This window comes from Pseudorca crassidens, chromosome 1 (assembly GCF_039906515.1).
Source record: "Pseudorca crassidens isolate mPseCra1 chromosome 1, mPseCra1.hap1, whole genome shotgun sequence".
In the NCBI taxonomy this organism is placed as follows: Eukaryota; Metazoa; Chordata; class Mammalia; order Artiodactyla; family Delphinidae; genus Pseudorca; species Pseudorca crassidens.
The window spans coordinates 2329640-2353567 of NC_090296.1; the positions used below are offsets into that span (position 1 = coordinate 2329640).

The 23928-nt window shown below is 47.8% G+C and overlaps 1 protein-coding gene and 1 pseudogene across 2 annotated transcripts in view; both read right to left on the reverse strand.

The window, feature by feature from the left end:
* The window catches only part of TDRD9 (tudor domain containing 9), a 107249-nt gene that overhangs the window by 8026 nt on the left and 75295 nt on the right, over positions 1-23928 (reverse strand). For both annotated transcript variants that reach the window (XM_067732488.1, XM_067732578.1), the window contains exons 26-37: positions 22213-22313; positions 18332-18505; positions 16774-16885; positions 15478-15690; positions 15106-15195; positions 14345-14605; positions 13060-13215; positions 11520-11590; positions 9665-9774; positions 9016-9112; positions 7679-7817; positions 1651-1769 (exon numbers count right to left, since the gene is read on the reverse strand). In XM_067732488.1, the coding sequence (XP_067588589.1) occupies positions 1651-1769; positions 7679-7817; positions 9016-9112; positions 9665-9774; positions 11520-11590; positions 13060-13215; positions 14345-14605; positions 15106-15195; positions 15478-15690; positions 16774-16885; positions 18332-18505; positions 22213-22313 (1643 nt within the window). The remainder of the gene's footprint in view (positions 1-1650; positions 1770-7678; positions 7818-9015; positions 9113-9664; positions 9775-11519; positions 11591-13059; positions 13216-14344; positions 14606-15105; positions 15196-15477; positions 15691-16773; positions 16886-18331; positions 18506-22212; positions 22314-23928) is intronic.
* Positions 4415-5302, reverse strand: LOC137221912 (large ribosomal subunit protein eL6 pseudogene; annotated as a pseudogene).

The following is a 23928-nucleotide window of genomic DNA, read 5'->3' on the forward strand; positions in this document are numbered from 1 at the left end:
GAGTCACTTTGGAAAACAGTTTGTCCATTTCTTAAAAAATTAACATAAGCTTACTATACAACCTACCAATTCTACTCCTAGATATCTACCTGAGAGAGAAGAAAATATATGTTCACTCAAAGACTTTACATGACTTTCCAGAGTAGCATTATTCATAACAGCCAAATACTGGAAACAATCCAAACATTTAATCAACTGGTGAATGGATGGATAAAGGAAATGTGGCATACACAAACAGTGGAGTATTATTCAGTTGTCAAAAAGAACAAACATGTTACAACACGGATGAACCTCAAACATATTATGCTCAATGAAAGAAGCCAGATTTTTTTTAAAAACATTATGCCATTTATATAAAATTTTCAGAGAAGGCAAATCTATGGAGACCAAGAGCAGCTCAGTGGTTGCCCCGAGTGGGGGTAGGAACAGGAGTTGCTGACAAACGTACGAACTTGTGTTTCTAAAAACAGCTTTATTGAGGTACGTACCATGAACTAATTAAGTACACAATTTAATAATTTTAGTAAATTTAGAGATTTGTGTGACTATCACCACAACTGTTCTAAGGTATTTGTAAGCGAACTTTTGGGGATGACAGAACTGTTGTAAAGCTGAGTTGTGGTGATGGTTAGCACAAGTCCACAAACTTACTAAAACCACTGAACTGCTACCCTAACCCCCACCTACCCAGAGCACAGCAAGTCAGGACACGGCCACCCTCGTCGGGGGTGGAGAGAGAGGGAATAAGGAGAGGCAAAGGAGCACCAGGTGACTGGTCCTTCCTGGCGAGAAGGCATCCTGTGCTGTTGGGAGCAGAGCTGTGTAAGAACGGGGAGCATCTGCCAACTTGGTGACCTGACGCTCCTTCCCATACGCATTTTGGGTGATTTCTTTTAGCTTTACGAGCACTTCTTAAGTTTTATAACACGGTTTCCCTCAGCTGCTGGTCACGTGGCATATTCACTGCGTGCAAACACACTGAGATGACCTGTGCACTGTATGTATGTTAAACTTCAACACAAAGTTCACGTAAAAATATTTTCAGCCTTTATCACAATGGCTAAGGCAGCTCTGTTTATCTAACACCTTTCTGAAAGGTGTCCACTGCTCCCTGTTCTCGCGCAGGACTGGATGTGCCGGGAGCCTTCTGTTTGCTCCTCCCCCATGTCTGTCCTCCCTTCTCGGCCTCCTCTGAGCTGTCCAGGCTGACCTGGGCTCACGGGCTGCACCAACGAGAGCCCCTGTCCTAGGGATTCGGATTGGGTTTGGCCAACGGAGAGCCCAGCAAGTGTCGGGGGGGAGGGGGAAGCGCGACAGCGGGGCCCACTCCTGTAAGTTGGTCCTCTCCACACAGCCTCTCAGCCTCCACAGCCCAGGCCCCTTCCCTCCCTTTGCCCCTGAGGTGCCCACTGTGGTTTCCCTCCGACCTGCCTGTGCCATTTGAAAGGGTCTCTTTATCACATTCTCAAGCCGCCCCTACTTGCTGCCTGGCTCCTGGCAGACGATCAGGACACAGGTGGCTGGTGCCTCCGTCTGGCACCTCTAGCTGCCGCCCCGCGTCAGAGGATCAGTCTATCACGTCTCATAAACAATTCAAGGCATTCACAATCTAGACAGCTAAGAAAGAAAACTTGTCATCACACAACTCACCCTAAAAGTTTCTGCCGAGCATTATCCTGCAACTGTGTGATCCTTTCTGGCCCAAGACACATCGATCCATTTGGTCCATCACACACTAGCTTGTTAATAGCGGCTCTGAGAATATTAATCTGTAAATAAATGGCAACGTACTCATATGGTTCTTCTATAATTGAATTCCACGCCACATTTAAATAATTCATAAGCATTCAGATTTCATATTTTCATGATTATCATCAGTATTGTTTCTGGAAGAAATTATCAAAACAACACAAATAACACCAATAACCACTATCAATAATTTAAGAAGCAATAACAGAAAAAAAACAGCAAGGAAGGTTCAGACTTTTCAGTGTAAGCACACTTTTTAAACTTCTACTAAAATTTAATAGTTTAACCCATGGGGTTACACTGTTCAAAATCTACTTGTATCACATACACAGTAAGCCCTCTGTATCTGTGGATTCAACCAACCTTGGATCAAAAACATTCAGGAAAAAAAAATTCCATGAAGTTCCAAAAATCAAAACCTGAATTTGCCATACACTGGCAACTATTTACACAGGGTTTGCATTGTGTTAGGTATTGTAAGTAATCCAGAGATCATCTAAAGTGTGCGGGTGGTGTGCACAGGTTATATGCAAATACTACACCACTTTATATAAGGGACTTGAGCTTCTGCAGATTTTGGTATCTGAGGGGGGTCTTGGAACCAATCTCCCACAGATACCGAGGCAGGACCATATGTTCCTCTCACTTTGTGTGTGTCTTTTCTTCCTTAATTTTTTTTAATATTTATTTATTTGGCTGCATCAGGTCTTAGTTGAGGCACGTGGGGTCTTTCGCTGCAGCACAAGCTTCTCTCTAGTTGTGGCACACGGGTTCCAGAGCACGTGGGCTTAGTAGTTGTGGCACGCAGGCTCTAGAGCACATGGGCTTAGCTGCCCCACAGCATGTGGGATCTTAGTTCACCGACCAGGGATTGAACCCACGTCCCCTGCATTGGAAGGAGGATTCTTAACCACTGGACGACCAGGGAAGTCCCTTGTGTGTGTTTTTTCAATTGAGGTACAATGGGTACATGACACTATGTTAGTTGCAGGGGTACAAAAGAATAATTCGGTGCTTGTATACACCGCACAGTAAGTCCAGTTACCAACGGTCACCATGTACCTGACCCCTTCACCCTTTCCGCCCCTCTCGGCCCCTGCTGTCGCCCTGTTTGCAACGTTCCCACAGAAGCCTAAGGAGTGCCCCCAGAGCAACAACGTGCCATATTTTGTTCCAGCCTGTGCCACAGTGTTTAATGAACCTTCTGCTTTGAGTAATCTGAAACTTAGGAAGAGCAGCGAAGACAGAACAGACGTTCCGTGCACCCCTCCCGGACACGAACGCCTTCCACCCGCAGTCCATCTGTCACTACTCAGAGGCTGACCTGGGCACATCACTATTAACTGGAGTCCAGGCTCCATGTGGATTTGACCACCTTTTCCACTCACGTCCTCTTTCTATCCCCGGACCCAATCCAGGGCACCACACTGCACATGTTGTCACGTCTCCCCGGTCTCCTTTGGTCCAGAGCAGTTTCTTAGCCTTTTCCTGTTTTTTGAGACCTTGACAGTTCTGATTTCTGGTCAGGTATTTTGTGAGATGCCCCCTAGTCTGGGCCTATGTGACGCCTTTCTCATGATTAGGTTGGCGTGGTGAGTTCTGGGGAGAACCCCACAGAGGGGGGGGCCCTTCTCATCCCGTCCCGTCAGGACGTGTGCACCATCGCCAGGACGGATCACTGGTGATGTTGGCCTTGGCCACTTAGCCGAGGCAGTGTCTGCCAGGCTCCGTGGAAGCCAGTCACTAAGTCTAGTCCACTCTCAAAGCGGGGAGGAGGGAACAGGGGAGGTGTAAGCTCCACCTCCTGGGCACTGCTGGGAATTCTCCTGAGTGGAAGATTTGTCTCCTCGTCCCCATTTGTTTATTCAATCACTTGTTTACACCCTTTGGACACTGTGAGTTATAACCCAATACCCCCTGATTTATTCTGTTGCTCTGTCCCAACCTTGGCCACTGGCCTCCCAGGTCCCTGCGACAGGCTGCATACTTTTGTTTCTTGAGTGCTTCTTTACTTCCTGGCCCTACAAGCAGCTCCAGGCTCATCCTGTGTTTCCTCTGCCCATTTCTCCAAGGAGCCCTGGTTCCTTTTATTGGAAAATCCTATCAGAAACCGCAATCTGGGCCCTGGGTTTGTTCATGGCTACTGGGGTGTCATCATTTCTTGCGCTCAGAGAGCTAGGTTATTGGTGCGTGCGTACGAAATCACGTATACACACGTAACTTACTTGCATGCAGTAAGTTAAACATGAATTCCTACTGAACCATGTCTCTCAGTCACCCTGTCCCACAGGGTGTGTTCTAGCCTTCCTTTCTAAGTCCATCTCTAAGTTTAGCAATAAGAAACCTGGCTCCTGCGTCCATTTACTCTGTTGCTCAAGCCCAGTAGCACACAGTTTCAGAAATAACTTGCACTCCATGAGAAACAACTTTACCAAGTAGAAGACAGGAGCCTTACCATTTCCAGTCAAAAGTGTTTTCCAAAGCTCCTTTTCCCCTCACCCCCTTCAATGCAATTATCCCCCAAATCCTAGTCGGTGTTGGGGGTGTGTGTGTGTGTGTGTGTGTGTGTGTGTGTGTGTGTGTGCGCGTGTGTATTGCATATATCAGAGTTCCACTCTTTCACTGGGCACGGACTATGTTGGGTTTTTTTTAATATTTATTTTTTTTGGACCCAATTATTTAATTAGGTTCTTTGTAAGAAGTTTAGAACACTGCTTTGCGAGGATAAATTCTGTCTGTGAGAGCGAACACAGAGCGGACGTAGCCCTGGAGCTGAGGAGCAGCTTTGGTTCTTCGCAGAATTTGAGTCCACAGCTTTCTGATCAAGCTTCCGCTGCTCTGTAATCTCGTATCTCTCTCTCTCTGTGTCGAAGATCTCACCTTCCTGGTGCCTGGGCTTACGCAGTTTCTTCTTCTTGAAGTAAGCATCAGGGAGATGTTCTGGGATCTTCACACCACTGATATCAATTTTGGTGGAAGTGGCAATGACAAATTTCTGGTGTGTTCTCCGCAGAGGAACTCGATTGGGGGACAGAGGCCCGGTCACAAGTAGCAAGCCACTGCTCAGCTGCTTCAGGAAGATGACCCTCTGGCCTCTGTGGCGCCCAGTGAGGATCACCAGGGTGGTCCCAGGAGTGATGCTGGCGCGGTTTCCTCACGTGCTTACTGAAGGGTTTTTTGTGGCGACGCAACAGCTTTCGAGGCACATCTTCAGTAGGACGGTGCCCAGGCGTTTTGCGAAGTGGAACCACCCGGGCGCCACCATCCTTGTCGCCGCCAGCTGGCTTTGCGACAGGAGCAAGGAGCTCCACCTTCTTTTTCTTTTCAGCCTTGGATTTAGCTGCTGAATACTTCCTCTCGTACGAGGCCTTTCTGGAATACACAGCCGATCGGGAATATCTGCCAATTCCTCTGACCAGGACAGGGTTTCGGCTGCAGTGGGGCTTCCGCTTCTTAACCTGCTTCACCTTGTTAACCTTGCCACCAGCATCAGCCTTCTTGGCTTCAGGTTTTTCTCCTTAGTATCTGGCTTCTCAGCCTTTTCACCCGCCATCTTGCAAGATGGGAAAAACTATTTTTTTACTTACTTATTTGGTTGCACCAGGTCTTAGCTGCAGCAGGTGGACTCCTTAGTTGCAGCACATGGGCTCCTTAGTTGTGGCAGGCGAACTCTTAGCTGCGGCATGCACGTGGGATCTAATTCCCTGACCAAGGATCGAACCCAGGCCCCCTGCACTGGGAGCGTGGAGTCTTAACCACTACGCCAACAGGGAAGCCCCAGACTATGGGATTTTTTGTTTTGTTGTTGTTGTTTTTTTTAACATCTTCATTGGAGTACAATTGCTTTACAATGTTGTGTTAGTTTCTGCTGTATAACAAAGTGAATCAGCTATATACATACATACAACCCTATATCCCTCCCTCTTGCGTCTCCCTCCCACCCTCCCTATCCCACCCCTCTAGGTGGTCACAAGTCACCGAGCTGATCTCCCCGTGCTGTGCGGCTGCTTCCCACTAGCCATCTATTTTACATCTGGTAGTCAGACTACGGGTTTTGACAAGCACACAGAGCCATGCATCTACCCCCACAGCACACACACGGCAGCTCCTTCACTCTCCAGTCCCTGTGGTATCCTTTGTGGTCCATCACTCCTCTGCCCCCAGGAACCACGAATCTGTTTTCCGTCCCTATAGTCTGGCCTTTTCCAGAATGTCATATGAATAGAATCATACCATCTGCAGCCCCCGAGTCCTGGCTTCTCTCACTTAATAACATGCATTTAAAATTCGCTCACGTTGTTGCAGGAATCAACTGCTCACTCCCTTTACTGCTGAGGGGTACTCCACTGTATACGGCTGTGCCACAGCTCGTCCATCCCCTGCTGAAGGACATCTTGACTGCTTCCAGGTGTTAGCTATTATGAATGCTGCAATCCATATTCACAAACAGGTCTTATGTGGATGTAAGTTTTCAAATCTCTTTGATAAATACTTAAAAGTAGGACTCCTGGGTCTTACGGTCGGTGTATGTTTAACTTTGAAGAACCTTATCCTCCACAAAACACTAGCCCCGCTCTGCACTCCCACCAGCAGTAACAGTGTTCCCGTTGCTCCACATCCTTGCCAGCACTGGGTATTTTCAGTTTTTTGGATTTTAGCCATTCTACTAGGTCTGCAGAGGTACGTCACTGAGATCTTAACTTGCATTTTCCTAATGACATATGATGTTGAACACCTTTTCATTGGTTTATTGCCATCCATATTTAATTTAGTTGCTTATTTTATTGAGTTTTAAGAGTTCATTACACATTATGAACAAAAGTCCTTCCTTAGATACATATTTGCAAATATTTCCTCCCCATGTGTAGCTTGTCTTTTCATCCTCTTAACAGGGTCTTCTGCAGAGCAGGTTTTAATTTGATAAAGTCCAAATTATCAATTTTTTCTTTCAGATTATGCTTCATTGCATCTACAAACTCATTGCCAAACCCAAGGTCATATAGATTTTCTCCTGTATTTACTTCTAGAAGTTTTACAGCTCCACATTTCATGACTAGGTCTATGATCTAAGGAGTACTTTTAAGCCCCAAAGCCCCTTTACATGAAAGAGCAGTCAAGTTCAATCAACAAAGCCACATGCCCCCTGGAGAAAGGACCAGACCGCAGGCCTCACCCAGCGCCCCTCCCCCACCCCACCCCCTCCTGCACAGCTATGCCAACCTCAGCGACGCCATGGAACTTCTAGCACTCTGGAGGAGTGCTTCCAAACTAGCTGTCCTGAAAGACCAGCTTTGTTTCTCATTTTGTAAAATGCAAGAGAACTGAGTTACTACAACAATGAAATACAAAGACAAAAGCATATAAAACATAAGCCCAAATTGTTCATTATTAAATTCAAAAGCTATAAAATTACTTTGTCACCCAAGTCTCTAAATGGTCAGCCTTAACTTGTGCACTGATCTGGTCCCAGACCAGCATAGGTACTTCCGCTGCAGAGTCGAGTTTGCACCCAAGGGTCAGCCCAGCAAGCCCCCCACCGTGTGTGTGTGGAAAGGACCGAGTGGGGCAGGACTTTCCTCAGTCCCCAACGGGAACTAGCAAGGACGTCCAGCTGGTCCCGACTTGGGGTGAGGCCTGGGTAGACATGCACGGCAGTCTTGCTGCCTGCTGTTCAGTCCTACTGCCCAGGAAGGCTTACTGTGCCGGGAGGTACCTAATGAGAAATTCAGAGAGCACCACCTGTCAGGAATCTACTTTGCACAGAAAAGTAAAACAGGCAGGTCAAGGGAGAGCGAGCACCTCCAGGACCAGAGGTGTGCGCCTGCATTTTAAGCACGGCGTCAGACACAGCTCCTGTTGCTAAACGGCTGTACCAGCAAAACGAGAGCGAGCAGCAGCTCCCACTCTATGATGACCTCAGCAGCCTTACCTCTATGACATCCTCCACGCTGAACTGCACGTCAAATGCGAGCTCCATGTCATGCTCCGGCAGGAGAGGGGCCCCTGTAGTCGGATTCCACCCCAAACCACAGAGGACTCCAGTATAGCATTTGCCATCTCGATCAACTCTAAATGAAAAGTGTTGAGAAAAGTTAGTATTTCAAAATTGTTAAGCCACGGGGTTTTTTGTTTTTGTTTTTGTGAATGGGCAGCCTGAGTTTATTTTCTATATACAGAGAGTATATATATATTTATTTACTTACTGAAGTATAGTTGATTTACAACATTGTGTTAGTTTCAGGTATACAGCACAGCAATTTGGATATATACACGTACGTATGTGTATATATCCCTCTTCAGACTCTTTTCCCTTATAGGTTATTAGAAAATATTGAGGGGCTTCCCTGGTGGCGCAGTGGTTAAGAATCCGGCTGCCAGTGCAGGGGACACAGGTTCGAGCCCTGGTCCGGGAAGATCCCACATGCTGTGGAGCAACTAAGCCCGTGCGTCACAACTACTGAGCTGGCACTCTAGAGCCCGCAAGCCACAACGACTGAGCCTGTGTGTCACAACTACTGAAGCCAGCGCTCTAGAGCCCGTGAGCCACAACTACTGAGCCTACATGCCACAATTACTGAAGCCCACGCGCCTAGAGCCCATGCTCCACAACGAGAAGCCACCGCAATGAGCAGCCCACGCACTGCAACGAAGAGTAGCCCCCGCTCGCCACAACTAGAGAAAGCCCGTGTGCAGCAATGAAGACCCAATGCAGCCAAAAATAAATAAATTAATTAATTAAAAAAAAAAAGCAAGCCCTGCTCACTGACACACTTCTCTTTACTAAAGCCTCTAGGAGTTCCTGTCTGATCTTGGCACGAGAAAGAGCCACCGCTGCAGTCTTACCTCGTGGCACCATCGCCAGTGGGACGGGCATGGTTTCCCACTGACAACCAGTGCCAGGAGACTTGGTGTCACAACCACTGCCCACTGACAACAGGACGGCCATGAGCGCGGTGCTGATGCTGGGCCTCCACTCCACCCACTTTGATCCCTTGCCCCACTTCAAGCCACGCTCCCGTGTGAGGCTGCGTGTCCTTGTCAGCTCTCGGAGCTTCTTTCTACACTGAGTCTCAGTGCAGCTCCACAAATAACCATAATGCCTCCCTCAATCACACTGAAGCTGGGGGAGGTGCGGCCGGCCTCCAGACCTGCCAAGGACACTTTTCCATCAGCGCTTTCTCTCCAAAAGGGGGGAGGGGCCCCGTTTCTCCCACTGGGTTCGCATCTTACCAAAGCCCGGGGACAAGACAAGGGAGCGCCCCATACCTGAGCTCCATGACTGGTGCAAACAGCATGCTGAGGAGCGCAGGAAGGCCGGGGATGTGCGGCATCAGCGAGGTCTCCCTCAGCAGCATGGTGGACCCTGCAGACAGTCACGGCCAAGGGCAGCGCTGGGCGCATCGTAATGAGTGTGCCATCTTCCCTCTCCACAACTCCTCCTTGTCCTCAGGCCTCCCTCCCTGTGTTGAGTCCGTCCCCACAGATGTGCCCCAGCAGAGAAGTGCTCCCTGGTGTCGGTCCCCACAGCACCCCAAGAGGAACCCCTTATCCTAAGGCTCAAGCTTTGACCCCGTCTGGGGACCCGTCCTGTCTGGTTACTCTCGCCTTTCCTTTCTCCTCCTTAGGCTATCGGGTTTGTCCCTGGGCCAAGCTCTTGGATTTGCTCTCCTTCGTGGCCAAGCACAGTGGAATGAACGGATGATCAAGGAATCAATCCACGCATCCCTGCACAGCGGGAAAGGTGAAGATGCTCCAGTTCTTCAACTCCCACCAGCCAATGTACTCAGGGAACAGTCTAAAACATGGCACACAGGCGTGAGGCTGTTCACTGATTACAAGACAAACTGTTCCGGGAACTGGAGTCAAGGGGAAGAAGAGAAGAGCAACACCGCAGGGACAGCAGGCCTTCACTCACCGGTGGCGTTAACCGAAAGGGAAGCTGCAACCAGCATCCTCTGGTGGAGGTCCTCGGGGCTGTCGCTGATGATGACAGAGTTGATGCTCTCCTTCTCAATCCGAACACGCCTGAAAGGAGAGCTGTCGGGAGACGGCTGCTCCTCCACCCGCGAGGCAGTGCGTGATGCCAAACCCGCGAGGAACACATTTCAAAGACAGTCCAACATGCAAACACAGGCCCAACAAGCGCAATACACCACGGCCCCGTCTGCACTGAGCCTCCTCACGCTGGAGCCCTGGGACTGGTCCTCCACCCCTTCCGCTCTTCCACCCCTCGTGTGATCCCAGCCATCCCTGGACCCACGTGCTGACGCTGCCCGAACCTCTCCCTGCGCCCCAGACCTCTGTGCCGTGGCCACCCGCCCCCTTCCCCCCTCAGCAGAGCCCAGCAGGGCGCCCTCCACTCCCGCTCCTCCCCCATCACCAACTCTAATCAGGCACCGGCCTGTTGGGTCCACACCGAAAGCTCTCACAAAGCTGCCCGCTTCTGCACCTCCTGTCGTGGACTCGGCACGGTCCACGGTGCTCCTGCTCTGGAGCGCAGTGTAAGCAGCCTCAGAGGTCTGCGCCCACCCGAGCGTCCTTCATGCTGGAGCTCTGCACACTTTAAAGTGCTCACAGAGCACTCGGACACCTTGTGAAAATGCAGGTTCGAAAGGGCTGGGTGGGGCTGAGCCCTGCATCTCTAACAAGCTCTTGGGGACGCGTCTGCTGCTGGTCCTGGAGGAGACTTTGAGAAGCCAGGGTCTACCCTGTACCCGAAGTGACCATTTAAAGTGCACACAGGGCTTCCCTGGTGGCGCACTGGTTGAGAGTCTGCCTGCCAATGCAGGGGACATGGGTTCGAGTCCTGGTCTGGGAAGATCCCACATGCTGCGGAGCAGCTAAGCCCATGCACCACAACTACTGAGCCTGCGCTCTAGAGACCGTGAGCCACAACTACTGAGCCTGCGCGTCTGGAGCCTGTGCTCCGCAACAAGAGAGGCCGTGACAGTGAGAGGCCCGCGCACCGCGATGAAGAGTGGCCCCCGCTCGCTGCAACCAGAGAAAGCCCTCGCACAGAAATGAAGACCCAACATGCCCCAAAATAAATAAATAAATTTATAAAAAATTAAAAAAATTAAAAAATAAAGTACACACAGTGAGGCTTCCCACGTGGCTCGTGAGGCTCTGCAGCCCCCGCACTTTCCCTCCACTTCCTCAGAGGTGACCCAAGGCCCATATGCCTGCTGCTGGGATCCTCCCCACCCAGCCCTCACCCTGCCTGCCCTGACAGCTGGACTTCTCCTGGTCTAACTCCTCTGCAGGCTTCAGGTCTCAGATTTCCCTGGAAAATCTCGACGGCCTTCCGACTGTGGACAGGGGCCCCTCTTAGATGCCTTCGTAATGTTCCATGGCCCCTAACAAGACCCTCATCAACCTATCTTGAAATAAGTGGCTTTCTCTGTCCTACCCTCTGCCCACTGGACCCATAATCTGGGGGAGGACACCAACTGTGTTTGTTCACTACTGTTCTCCCCAGCTGCTCCCAGGACACAGGGGGCACTCACAGACCTGCTGAATGTATAACAATTACAGTAAGAACAGAGAAAACGAAGGCTTTGATGAAAGACACTCCAACATGTCTTATACAGAATGGCTTTCACATAAGAGAGAATGGGAACCGCAGATTTGGAGCTAGTGGAGAAGCTGGAAGGAGTCAGAAAAAGTATCACATTCCTACAGGTCAGGTATAAATAAAGTTAGTTTCTGATGAGCTCTGTAAAAAGAGGACCAGAGAAAAAAACTTCATGGGAAACTTAAGTTAATCATACCTGAACTTGGATATTCTGGTCAGACTATGACACCTCAGTTCATAAGGATTAAAAGGCCCATGAAGTATTGCCTGTACACATAAAACATACAAGATGTTACCAGTAAGTAAAATGTCACTTCACATACATTTTAAAAATCCAAAAGCCAGCTCACAGTTTAAAAAAAGAAAAACGCCACACCTTCGTCAGCCATAACATCTTTGAGGTTTAATGGGAGAAAAATGCCTTAAAGGAGGTATTTTTCTGGTATGCAACTGATTCCTTCCATGGTTTCGCTAACCTTCCTCTCTCTATATATATAAATACATACACACGCTTTGGTCAAAAAAAGGAAACACTGCCAAAGACTTCAGTGAAAGTATTCTTTTCATGGCAGCAGACTATTCCAGTTAAATAAGCAGGTCTACGACCCCACAGCCAAAGGCTGGGGCAGTGAAGAGTGAGTCCCCGTCAGCCCTCCTCCAAACGGGCCAAGTGACTAGAGCACCTCCACGGGACGAAGCTAAGCCTTGACGCTGGTTCTCAAAGCCCACACACCGTGCTTCCCCTTGCTCTGACAGACGAGCACTGGTCGCTGGGACTGAAAATGTTGCCTGCTGTCCGACTGCCTGGTTTTTGTTGCAAATTCCTACACGTCCTGGCTTCTCCTTCGCCTCTTCGGAGCAGGCCCTCAGAACTACCTGAGGCGCTGCCTCCCAGGCTTCGAGTCCTCAGAAGGTCTGCCCAATCAAATACGATCCTCGACTTCCAGCTTGTGCATTGTTGTCACTCAACATCGCCTTTGGAAAGGTTAGTTTTAAAAAAGAACTAGTCATGGGACTTCCCTGGTGGTCCACTGGCTAAGACGCTGCGCTCCCAGTGCAGGGGGCCCAGGTTCAAGCCTGGTCAGGGAACTAGATCCCACATGCTGCAACTAAGACCTGGAACAGCTAGCTAGCTAATTAATTAATAAATAAATAAAATTTTTTTTTTTTTGGAAGAAAGGAAGAACTAGTCAAAGCATTGCTCTATACTAAACCCTGGGTTTTGGTCTTACTAATATAGGCTCTGTTGTGAGAAAAGTAACAGTTAAAAACCAGTAAAGAGGGACTTCCCTGGTGGCACAGTGGTTAAGACTCCACCTGCCAATGCAGGGGACACAGGTTCGAGCCCTGGTCCGGGAAGACCCCACATGCCGCGGAACAACTAAGCTCGTGCACCTCAACTACTGAGCCTGTGCTCTAGAGCCCATGAGCCACAGCTACTGTAGCCCACGTGCCACAACTACTGAAGCCCACGTGCCTAGAGCCTGTGCTCCACAACAAGAGAAGCCACAGCAATGAGAAGCCCGTGCACCACAACGAAGAGCAGCCCCCGCTCACCACAACTAGAGAAAGCCCACGCGCAGCAACGAAAACCCAACACAGCCAAAAATAAATTAATTAAAAAAAAAAACAGTAAAGAAAAAACCACCATGACTACCAGCTACAATTCAGCTTATAAATGTAGAATGATTTTTTTTTAATTTTAACTGTATTTTAAAATAACTCCTATAAATTACCTTGCAGTTTGGGTTACCCAGTTTATTGGAAGAAAAGCTCTCTAACAAAATCCGGATCAGATACTTTTTGTCGTCTTTCAAGGGGGATGGCACGGACATGTCTGTCACATATTCTGCTGATTTGGAAAAGAGACTCTCGAGAACTTCATGGCTTTGCTGAACAAAATAAGAAAAGTTCATTTTGCTAAAAGGAAAACCAGTACTAAAAGCACTTTATTCCAAGCTAATCAAAGTATTTCATAGGCATGACCTTATTCTTAGGTGATCTTTAGATTATTAAGGTATCAAAAGATAATTTTCTCAAGTACATTTTAAAATTCAAACAAAAGAAATAAAACAGAATGCATTAAAGGCTCAATTCATTAGCCTTTACTACCTTTCAGCCATCAAATAACTGAAAAGAGTGAGAAAAAGAATTTTTTGTATACAAAATGTCAGTTTCGGGCTTCCCCAGTGGCGCAGTGGTTGAGAGTCCACCTGCCGATGCAGGGGACACGGGTTCGTGCCCCGGTCCGGGATGATCCCACATGCCGCGGAGCGGCTGGGCCTGTGAGCCATGGCCGCTGAGCCTGCGCGTCCGGAGCCTGTGCTCCGGAACGGGAGAGGCCACAGCAGTGAGGGGCCCACGTACCGCAAAAAAAAAAAAAAAAAGTCAGTTTCATATTGGGAATATTACCAGGATCCCTGGAAGTGTTTTCCCACATGGAAACACAACCCAGCCAGCTCTAGAGTGACGTTTTCCTGCTTGTTTGTCCCTTGCCCAACTCAGCACCTCATCCCCAGCAGAAATTACAGAAGGAAAAACAAACCACCTTCAACATGAGCCTCAGTGTGGCACCTCAAACCTTCAGATCAAGAAAAATAGCTTCAGAACTGATTGTGAAAGAAACAGCTGAAAGACATTTCGAAATGTTCAAAATACTTGAAACTAATATTTTATATGATTACTTTCCTTAGGGAGATAAATCTTGGAATCCATTTTTTTAAAAATCCCCAAACAGAGAACATTTTCACATATAATCTTCATTCCAAGAAAAAACAAACAGCTCCATAATCAGAAACCAACAAGCACAGCACTTGACCACCGTAATTTGGTCTCAAAGAAACTTGAAGACATTTACGAGGGCACCACAGACCTCAACACACTGAACACTGTCCAGCTCTTCACCCCCCAATATCCTGAGAGAGGAAAAGGGCCCCCCTTCTCTCTCACTCCCCCGCCCTCTGCACACACACACTCAGACACACACACACACGCTCCTAAAAGGAGGACGGAAGCGCACACCTTGGACTCATAGGGCTCCTCGGCCAGCTCGGCATAGCCCTCCTTGACGAGGACGTCTCGCACGTTGACGGCGTCCTGCAGCGCCGAGGAGAGGTAGGCGTCCACATGTAGGACGCCGTGCACCACGGAGAAGACCTTCACGAGGAGGGCGCGGCCACTGACCAGCGAGGAGAAGCGCCGGCTGGCCCTGCCGCTCCAGTGCTCGCCGCACACCCGACACCTCGCGGATGGGCGCATCTTGCAAATCTTAAACTCCAAAGCCTACGGGACAGAAGTGCACAGCTGAACCAGTTTATAAATGTGTGAGACACTCACCCCAAATACCACTGAAAAGTGACCCTGGTGCTGGGATCCTCACCAGTGATCTCCTACAAATCCTACTGAAAACACTTTCAGGGTAAGTGAGGATTTCATAGGTAAAAAAAAACTTGTTTTTCCTTTTCGAAAACAAAAAAAGTTTAGAATAACTTTTAGAAAGTGCATGTGGGAAAGCATTAGAAATTACTGCTGAATTAAAACTACCTTTTTTTGCTAAGTGTGAAACACTCCATATATTTTAACTTGCTCCAAAAGCAGTACTAGCAAAAATATCTACAGCAATATATTTTGGGGAAAAAGCAGAAACCAAATTCGGAGAGCACGACAAAACGAATGCCAGCCCTCTGGGCCTTGGCCCTGTCCATAAGCTAAGGGGCAACCACATGGCCTCCAGAACCCTTCTAGCTTTACGCTCTCAGACCACAGGAGCATCTCGACCTTACCTGAAAGGGAAGTTCAAGAAACTGACAGGGAATCTCCATTAAGACGTCCAGAGCTACGTGCGCTCTGTTTCCATAGTCTACAAAGAACACCTAGAGGATGAGGAAAGTGCCTCAGTTAGTACAGGTCCAGGCAAACACTGTGTGCCACCAACCACGGCCACGCGACCGTCCATCCCAGCTGTCGTCACAGGATTCCTAGGAACTGGGGCTTAAATCCTCACGTCACTGAGGGAAGTAACTCTTCTACTAGACCACTTTTCTAACCGTAATTAGTTTATATTTAATTTCCACTTGAGATTAGAAAAGACTTTCTATCAACTGCTATAAGTCTGTTTCATTTCCCTTTCAGTGATTTGTTACAGAAAAACATACCTCAGCAGAATTTCCAGAAACATAAAGGATTTGTGCTCTGAAGTAGCTTTCTTTATCAAAATCAGCAAAAGGAGCCAGACAGACCAAGTCTGGATGTGGGTGAACGGGCAAGGGCACCAACTTCAGACGGCTGATTTCAGCAGTAAGCTTTTTCAGAATCTCTGAGCTTTTTTCATCAATCCTGTATCCCCAAAAGTGCCCCACTTCAACCACCTAAAAACGAGGAGAAGAGCAGAGATGAACTCTAGCGAGGATTTCCGTCAAGAGGCACAGACTCTCAAACTGCAGCCCTGGCATTCCACCCTACTACACATCACAAGCCAGATTCCCCGGTCCCTAAGTATTCTACGGGGGAGGGGGTGCCCGGGTTGAGCAAGGTGAGGAACGCTGTCTGGAGGCACAAGACTTGCGGGCACACAAGCACTGTAGGCTCTGGGGGGCACGTGAGAGCAGGGCTGTTCCATCCCTGACCAGACCCCAGGGGCCCCAGGCGCCCTCTGGGTGGCGAGGGCTGGGTGCGGGGTGAACGCACAGCCCCCTGGAAGAGCAGTGAGGGGACGGGAGAGTGGATGGCCTCGCCTGCTGCCGCTGCAAGAGGGCCAAGGCCGCACTGCTGGAGCTCTCCGGTCTCCTGGCATCAGGTTTCTAGGGGAAGTCTCCCAGTGAAGGGTAACTACAGATTTACCAGGAAGCCCGATGCATTTTAACTGAAATTTTATTTTGAAGGAGTAAAAACTATACCCCAATGAATAATGGTGCCAATGCTAGTTTTGTGGATGTAAATTGAATTACACAAGCAAACAGCACTATGCCAATTAACATTTTTACATGTATCTTGTCGCCAAAACTGATTTTAAAATGTACTAACATTTTAAAAATTAAACTTTGACTCTAGAATGAATATTTGTGTTTACACATTTGTGTTACAGCCACATTTCAATTCAGCAAGTGAGAGTAATTCAAGCTCACCCAGATTTGCTACAGGTAACCCTTAAACAAGGCAGGTTTGCTCTGCGAGGGTCCGCTTACCCAGATACTTTTCAACAGTAAAGACCACAGGACTGCATGGTCTGTGGCTGGTCGAATCTGAGGATGCGGTGGGACCACGGATACGGAGGGCCGACAGTGAGTTACCCATGGATTAGCCCCACACTGTTCAAGGGTCCAGTGTAGATGACTAAGGTACACAGGCTGTGGGCGAGTGTCTCTATACATCCACTATCTCACGTATACAACATGACAGCTCTAGATTAAGAAGACAGAAAAGCACTGATGATTGGACCACACCACTCTTACCTCTGTAACATCAATTGTTAAGAAGAGATCTGTCATCAGCTGGGATCTGTCTAACGTGTTGAATGAGACTTGCACAGGATCAACTGTCTGCTTCTGGAAGTCCACATTCACCCTATTTAACACATTTTAAAAGGCAATAAAAGTATTACAAAGAAAACATGTTTACATATATGAAGTTACTGCTTGAACTATTCCACTGTTTCTATAAGAAAAGAACATTTTAATAAAATACCTAAAGCCAGAGATGACGAACGAAGTCAATCTTATCTGAAATGTGAGTTTCTGATGGCTTCCTGAGCTGCCCTGGGGGAGGGTGTGTACCCCAGTAGTTACATACTACCCTTCAGGAATATATTCTAAAGGTCAAGACTGTTACGGAATATCTACTTTTTTTTTTTTTCCCCGGAATATCTACTTTTAAGGATATAAATTCTAAATCTAGGACCCGCAATGTTTCCTAACTTGTGGTTTCAGAGGTGACTGACTCTGACTTTTAGAAAACTACAAGAATCTAAGCCTATTTAATGTTGTTAGGAAACACATACATGATTTTCTAATAACTGAAGAATTATCATTCATCCCTTGAAGCAATAATATAATAGATGCTAAAATTCCAGGAGATGAATATAAATTGATAAAAAGTTTCCTTTCCTAATAATTTTATTCTTAAATGAAGAGGAAGAATTATAAGAGATCTGATCCACCTCTCTTCCCAATTTTCCAACCCACTTATTAAACAAGAGTGACTCAGGCTAAGTTACCCAGCAAGACAGGCCTACTCCACGTTATTACAGACTGAACCCACTCAACTCCCAAACTCGCAGAATCAAACCATCCCACACTGGATGAAACTCGATGGAACATACTTCCCTACCTCAACAATTCCTCAAATCCCTGTCAAATTCCTCATGGGGTTAAAAAGATTACAAACACGAAAAGATGCGGGAGAATTCCTACATACAGCACTGTGTGACTATGACTAAAAGGCAAAGTAATCTGTCAGAAACACTGAAGGACGATTTAATTTGGTCCAAGAGAAGCCAGCCTGCGAACTGCACAGCAGCTGCCTGGGGGCCAAGCAGACCCGTGCAGGCAGTCCGGCCCCCCCACCCTGCTCAACAGGGACGGGTGGGCTGTGCTGGCAAGCGGCGGGCTGCTCGCAACTGCACCTGCGTCTTGTCCCGCTGCTGGCTCTGCTAAAGGCAAGGGAGACTCTCCTCTGCTTAGGAAGAGAAAGGCAGTAACTGTAAGGAGGAAGAAAGGAAACTAACATTAGGGTCAATCCCTTCGATTTAAACTGAAAATGACACAAATGGTTCTACCCAATCCTCCAAACAGCCTTGTACAACAGGTATCATAGCTATTAAACAGATGAAAACACTGAGGTTCAGAGAGGTCAAGTAATGTGCCCAAGCACACACAGCTAGATGATGAAACCAGGCTACCACGCCAGTGCTTTTAGTGTGAACTTAAGCAAGGTTAAACAGTTGTTTAGAAATAATATTGAGAATGTGAAAGCAGGTGGACAGAGTTGTGCCCGCCTCCCTTCTGGAAATACCTTGTATTCCTGAGCTTGGAAACAGCCCCTCCTTGCACCTTCCCTTCAATCTCCTCTGCAGAATGAACACTGAGTTCAAGGGAAATTTTCAGCTGAGACATCTTAATGGCCATACACACTGCAGGAAGAGTTTTAAACCTCTCTGTTGGATTGCGTGAAAACTCCACAAAGGCTCTGTTCCACAAATGTAAATAAAAAAATAAGTTTATGAGGCATGTTAATTTCTCTCAAGTTTAGACAGAGATTTTCAGTAACACCTCTCTTCAAAATACCAGCAACTCTTCCTTCAATAATTAATCAAGAAGACTTATTTAAGGGAAAATTATTCACTTAAGAGAAATAAAAGTTACAATGACATACCATTAAATTAAAACCAAGTATCATCCTCATGTATTACTCAGTATAATGCAGAATAAAGATTAAGTTCAAAAGGAATTTTCGGCTAAGAAATCTTAATTCTCATCATTAGAACAAAGTGACAGATTCAGGTTTTTGTTTTCTTCTATTTTATTGTAAAATAAAAATCAGACAGAGAAAAGCACACAACTGAGTAGTTCAGTGATCTTTCTGATCTCCCTCCAAAAAACCATCCAGTTTATCACCCAGTAATGTTGAGGCATGCCCCACCTTACGACCCAACCACATCGCAGTGTCCTATTATCACATTCCTCCCTCTGGGGGAATAAGAATCAAACATGCAGTAAGGGGACTTTCCTGGTGGCTCAGTGGTTAAGAATCTGCCTGCCAATGCAGGGGACATGGGTTTGAGCCCTGGTCCGGGAAGATTCCACATGCCGCGGAGCAACTAAGCCCGTGCACCACAACTACTGAGCCTGCGCTCTAGAGCCCGTGAGCCACAACTACTGAGCCCGCGTGCCACAACTACTGAAACCCACGCACCTAGAGCCCATGCTCCGCAACAGGAGAGGCCACGGCAATGGGAAGCCCACACACCTCAACGAAGAGTAGCCCGCGCTCGCTGCAACTAGAGAAAGTCCGCGCGCAGCAACGAAGACCCAACGCAGCCAAAAAATAAATTAATTAAAAAAAAAAAAAACGTGCAGTAAGGGTGCCTGCCAGACACTTCCTGGTAAAAAGGAAAAAGTCTTCAAGTTTACATTTGTTTGTATATGCATGTCAACACCTCCCGGAGCAAAACATCATACTCAGAAAAATAGACTTATGACTGCTTCAACTATGGTCATGGAAATGTGTGATTTGGGGTGACCTGGAAGGACCCTGAGCTGATGAAGAGCAGCCTGTCGCGTCCCATCCCGTCCCGTCCTCCGGCCTCTCTGCAGCCTCCTGTCTCCACTGCACTGTCCCCCTGCCCTCGGCTCCCTTTCAAGCCTCCTCCACCGACCCTGGGTGAGCTCACAAGTGAGCACGTGCAGTCTCCTCCTGTCCTCAGCTCCCTTTATTCACTCCCATTTCTGCCATCTTTCTCTAGAAGGAGCCCAAGTCTCTCCTTAGAAATAATTTCTTTCAAATACTCTAGAGCACATTTCCAAGACTCTCGTCTTCCCTGAGTATTTTCAACTCAACACGTGGCGAGAGCCAAACCCGCGACATTCCCCACGCCCCCCTCAGCCCCCAGCCCTGCCCTCCTGTCCACTCCCTCCGGCTGAAGTCCTGGCCCTCGTTGGCTCCTATCTCATCTTGGTCCTCCACGGGCCATCAACAGCCGAATCCAAGAGCTCTTCCCTCCCATCCGCTGCCTCCTTGGACGACCTCGGCTTGGACGACTGCCAAGTTTATGCTGGACGGCTTCGTCTCCTCTTCATCACTCCCCAATTAAGTTCTACAAAACACAGTTCTAGTCAGAACACCCAGGGCTCTCTAAATACCCACTACTGGCGTTCATACTCGTCAGCTGGCTACAAATACCATCTGAAAGACAGCGCCTGACGCCCACTCTTCAGACTCAATCTGACACAAAACCAGCTCCCGGCAAGAGGGCTCTGGCTGCACCTGGCACACACCCTACGCCTTCCCAAACCACAGCTCTGCTCACACTGGGCTCCTGCCCCACCTGCCAGGGCTGCCTCCCCTCCAGGCCCCTCCAACTCCTCCAGAGGAAGGCCCAGGTGAATGTCACTGCTCCTACTCCGAGCCTCAGATACGATATCTTCTTCCAACCCCCCAGGCCTCTCCCAGGACACTTCACGATGGGCAAACATCTGTGGAACTGATTTTACTCTCCATGCCGACCACTAATTTGAAAATGTCTCACAGGAGGAAACGTGCGCCCACGTACGGCCTGTGCTCCAGGGCCCTTGGTCCTGCACACAGCAGGCCCTGCTGGATCCCAAGGGGGAGGACAGTCTTGACTCAGCAACTATTTTATGTCATTCTCTGCCTTTAACATTTGATGCACAGGACTGGTATCACCAGAAGAACACTGTTACATCCCCAAGTAATTAGTATGACATTGGTATTATGACTGAACACCAGAAATCTATGAGGAATCGAATAAAATATAATTAGAATACCTATATAGATAACCCTGACAGAAAGAAGAAGAAATGAACACCAAATGCAATCCAGCAGTGAGGATTAACGAAAGAGGCTGCTGCAAGCTTAGCGAGAGCCCAGACTGCACCATCCAAATCAGCACGGAGAGCACCCACGCACGCAGAGCTGCAGGCTCAGCAAGGCAGATGGACTTTCCATATTCAAGAAAGATGGTGTAGCTACGAGGATCCAATTTTTAAGTAAGTAATTTTGTATATGTGATTAAGAATTTGACTGCTAATTTATATAAGAATATTTAAGAAAACTTGAGACACTGTACGTTTAATTAAATCCGTAACAGTTGTTAGAAGCACCTAGAAAGACTTTACTTATTAGGGTTACATACTTGCCACGTGAGGCATTTACATGCGCACAAAGAAAATCAATATGTTAATCACAGGAATGGAACTTAAAATGTGCGAGGCAATTAATCCAAAATTTAAGCAGAATGAATATGCTCAACTTGAGTTATTGGACATTAATCAAAGAAAAACTAAACGTATTTCTTATTTACTAGATTTACAAAACTCTGTAAATTAATAAAATGTGTAGGACACGAGAAAATTTTTTCCAATTTTTTTTTTTTTCTTTTTTTTTTTTGCGGTACGCGGGCCTCTCACTGTTGTGGCCTCTCCCGTTGCGGAGCACAGGCTCCGGACGCGCAGGCTCAGCAACCATGGCTCACGGGCGCAGCCACTCCGCAGCATGTGGGATCTTCCCGAACCGGGGCACGAACCCGCGTCCCCTCCATCGGCAGGCAGACTCTCAACCACTGCGCCACCAGGGAAGCCCCCAATTTTAAAAATTAAAAATCAATTAAAAAACCCTAATAGCCTTTTCTGTGCATAAGCATTCTCTCTTGGAAATGAAAACTCAAAGTGATACTCCAAAACACACCACTTACTCCTTATCTGCAATTAAAATAGGCCAAATGTAACTGAGTTTTGCAATATTTGTCATCCAAAAATATTCAGAACATCTAAGTTCTAAATAACTATAAGCAGATAAACTCTCCTGCAGGCATCTCTGGCGGCTGGCAACTTACTGTGAAATCTGAGATGGACACACCCAAGTGCAGGGCACTTCCAGAGCGCCAACCCTGAACCTCATCACGCCAGCCCTGAACCTCATCACGCTACTGAACCTTCTCGGCACCAGACGTCCTTTAGGAGGAACGTGGTTGAAAGAGAAGATAAACTGCTCCTGACAACAAGATAAACCACAGCTGTGCTTTAAGAGCTGTGTCCTCAGCAGCCCGTCTGACGACCCATTCCACACGCTCCCAAGTTGAAAGAATCAGCCCCTGTAAACATAAAATCTCGCGGTTCTTTCGTAATTGCGGTGGATTACAAAAATACACTACTTACTTTGCACCATCAAACACGATGGATCTGACTTGGCCGCACTGTCTAAAGAGAGACTGCAGTTGTTTATAGTAGAGAAATCCATAGGGAGGAACGTGCTTCAGCTGTAAAACACCACACTGCATTAACAGGAGCAAACACAGAGCTCACAGTCATAATGTTCACAAAAGCAGAGCACGCTGTCTTTAAGCACAAGACGTAGACCCGACAGCAGGGTATTTAAGGACTAATGACTTCTAAATTATAATAAGTTTTAATAATACATGTTAAACAAAGGCTAATTCTTCCCCTGTTAAAAGACTCCAAAAGTCTGATACAGAAAAGTTAAGACTTTTCATTTTTACCTTAAAATAACCAAGCTGACTAAATACATCTTTTTAAACATAGTATTTCTATATAGGCAACAGCAGGAACTTAAATGTTAAAGGGAAATGCACCACTTGGTGGAGGAGGGGGTGCGTCCTCGCCCCGCAGGCTGCACTAACAGGAAAGGAGCTGCAGCAACCCCTCCCTGTCCGAGTGCTTTCTCCCTCCCATCAGGGCAATCTGTGTTCCGAGCTCCGGCGCGAAACTGGGAGTCCCCTGCCCCGTGACCTGCTTATCTCAGAGCCCAGCACAGCTCCGTGAGAGGCAGTGGGTGGCTGAAAAGCAGGGGCTGGGGACTCAGGTCTAAGCTCAAGTCCTGGCTTGTCAGGGTTCTGCAGGCAGAAAGTTATGGAGCCACCCTAGGACCCAACAGCCACATCACTAATTAAGGGGGACAATAAGTCCTCGACTCAGAGAGCCAATGTGAAGCTCAGAGAAGAATGAGTAAAAAGCACTCGACAAAGGCCCTCTCAGATGATAAGCGCTACTGTAAACACTAGCCACACTTAGTTTTTATAACCACACAGCAGGTAACCTTTTGGCCCCCAGAGTGCAAGGTGAACACGCTGCCTGGCTGGCAAGGTGAACAGGCTGAAGGAGGCAAGCACAGCCCACGTCTGAGGAAATGTGCTGTGGGGTCCCCGCCCCTGGTGCACAGGTCAGGAGGGAGCACCACCAAGGCGTGAGAGGAAGCCAACCAGAAGGGCTCGGTCCACCATGATGGTCAGTACGAGCAGAGGCCCAGCCACACCTCCTCGAGAGCAAAAAGGATCTAATGACTGCCCCTTCAGGTAAAACCCGCCCCAGGTACAAACTGCATCTCAGCTGCCTCTCGTCCCCAGTGTGAGCACCAGCTCCTCTCCAGTGCTCTGCAGAGACCCTCTCCCTTGTGAACTCTTACTTCTTCAGTAACAGTGTGATGGAAACAACAAGAGGAGTAAGAGCTGGCAATGATGGCATGTTTACTTTAGGCCAGGAACTCTGCCACGTGCTCTATACCCCCTTTTTATTAGATATAGGCCGGTAATGGAACCCAGGGTCCGCTAAAAGCCCGATTGCCAAATGCTTTATTCCAGTTGCCTACCCTGAAGTGATCCTGTACTCAGGTTTAAACAAAGGGTCCACAAATGTTGATCTGATAGTCAGTGCCTGGGACTGACCATCAGATTTGCCCAAAGCTCATGTTAAACACCGATTTCCAGGCCACACTTTCTAGTTCAGATTCTGTGCCATGGGGCCTCAAATCTGAATTTCAAAATAAACACTCTCTAGGCGATTCTATTAAGCATGAATGGGGATCAGAGTTTAAATCACAGTACAAAGGTGCCAACCATATAACTCTTTACTTTGTGT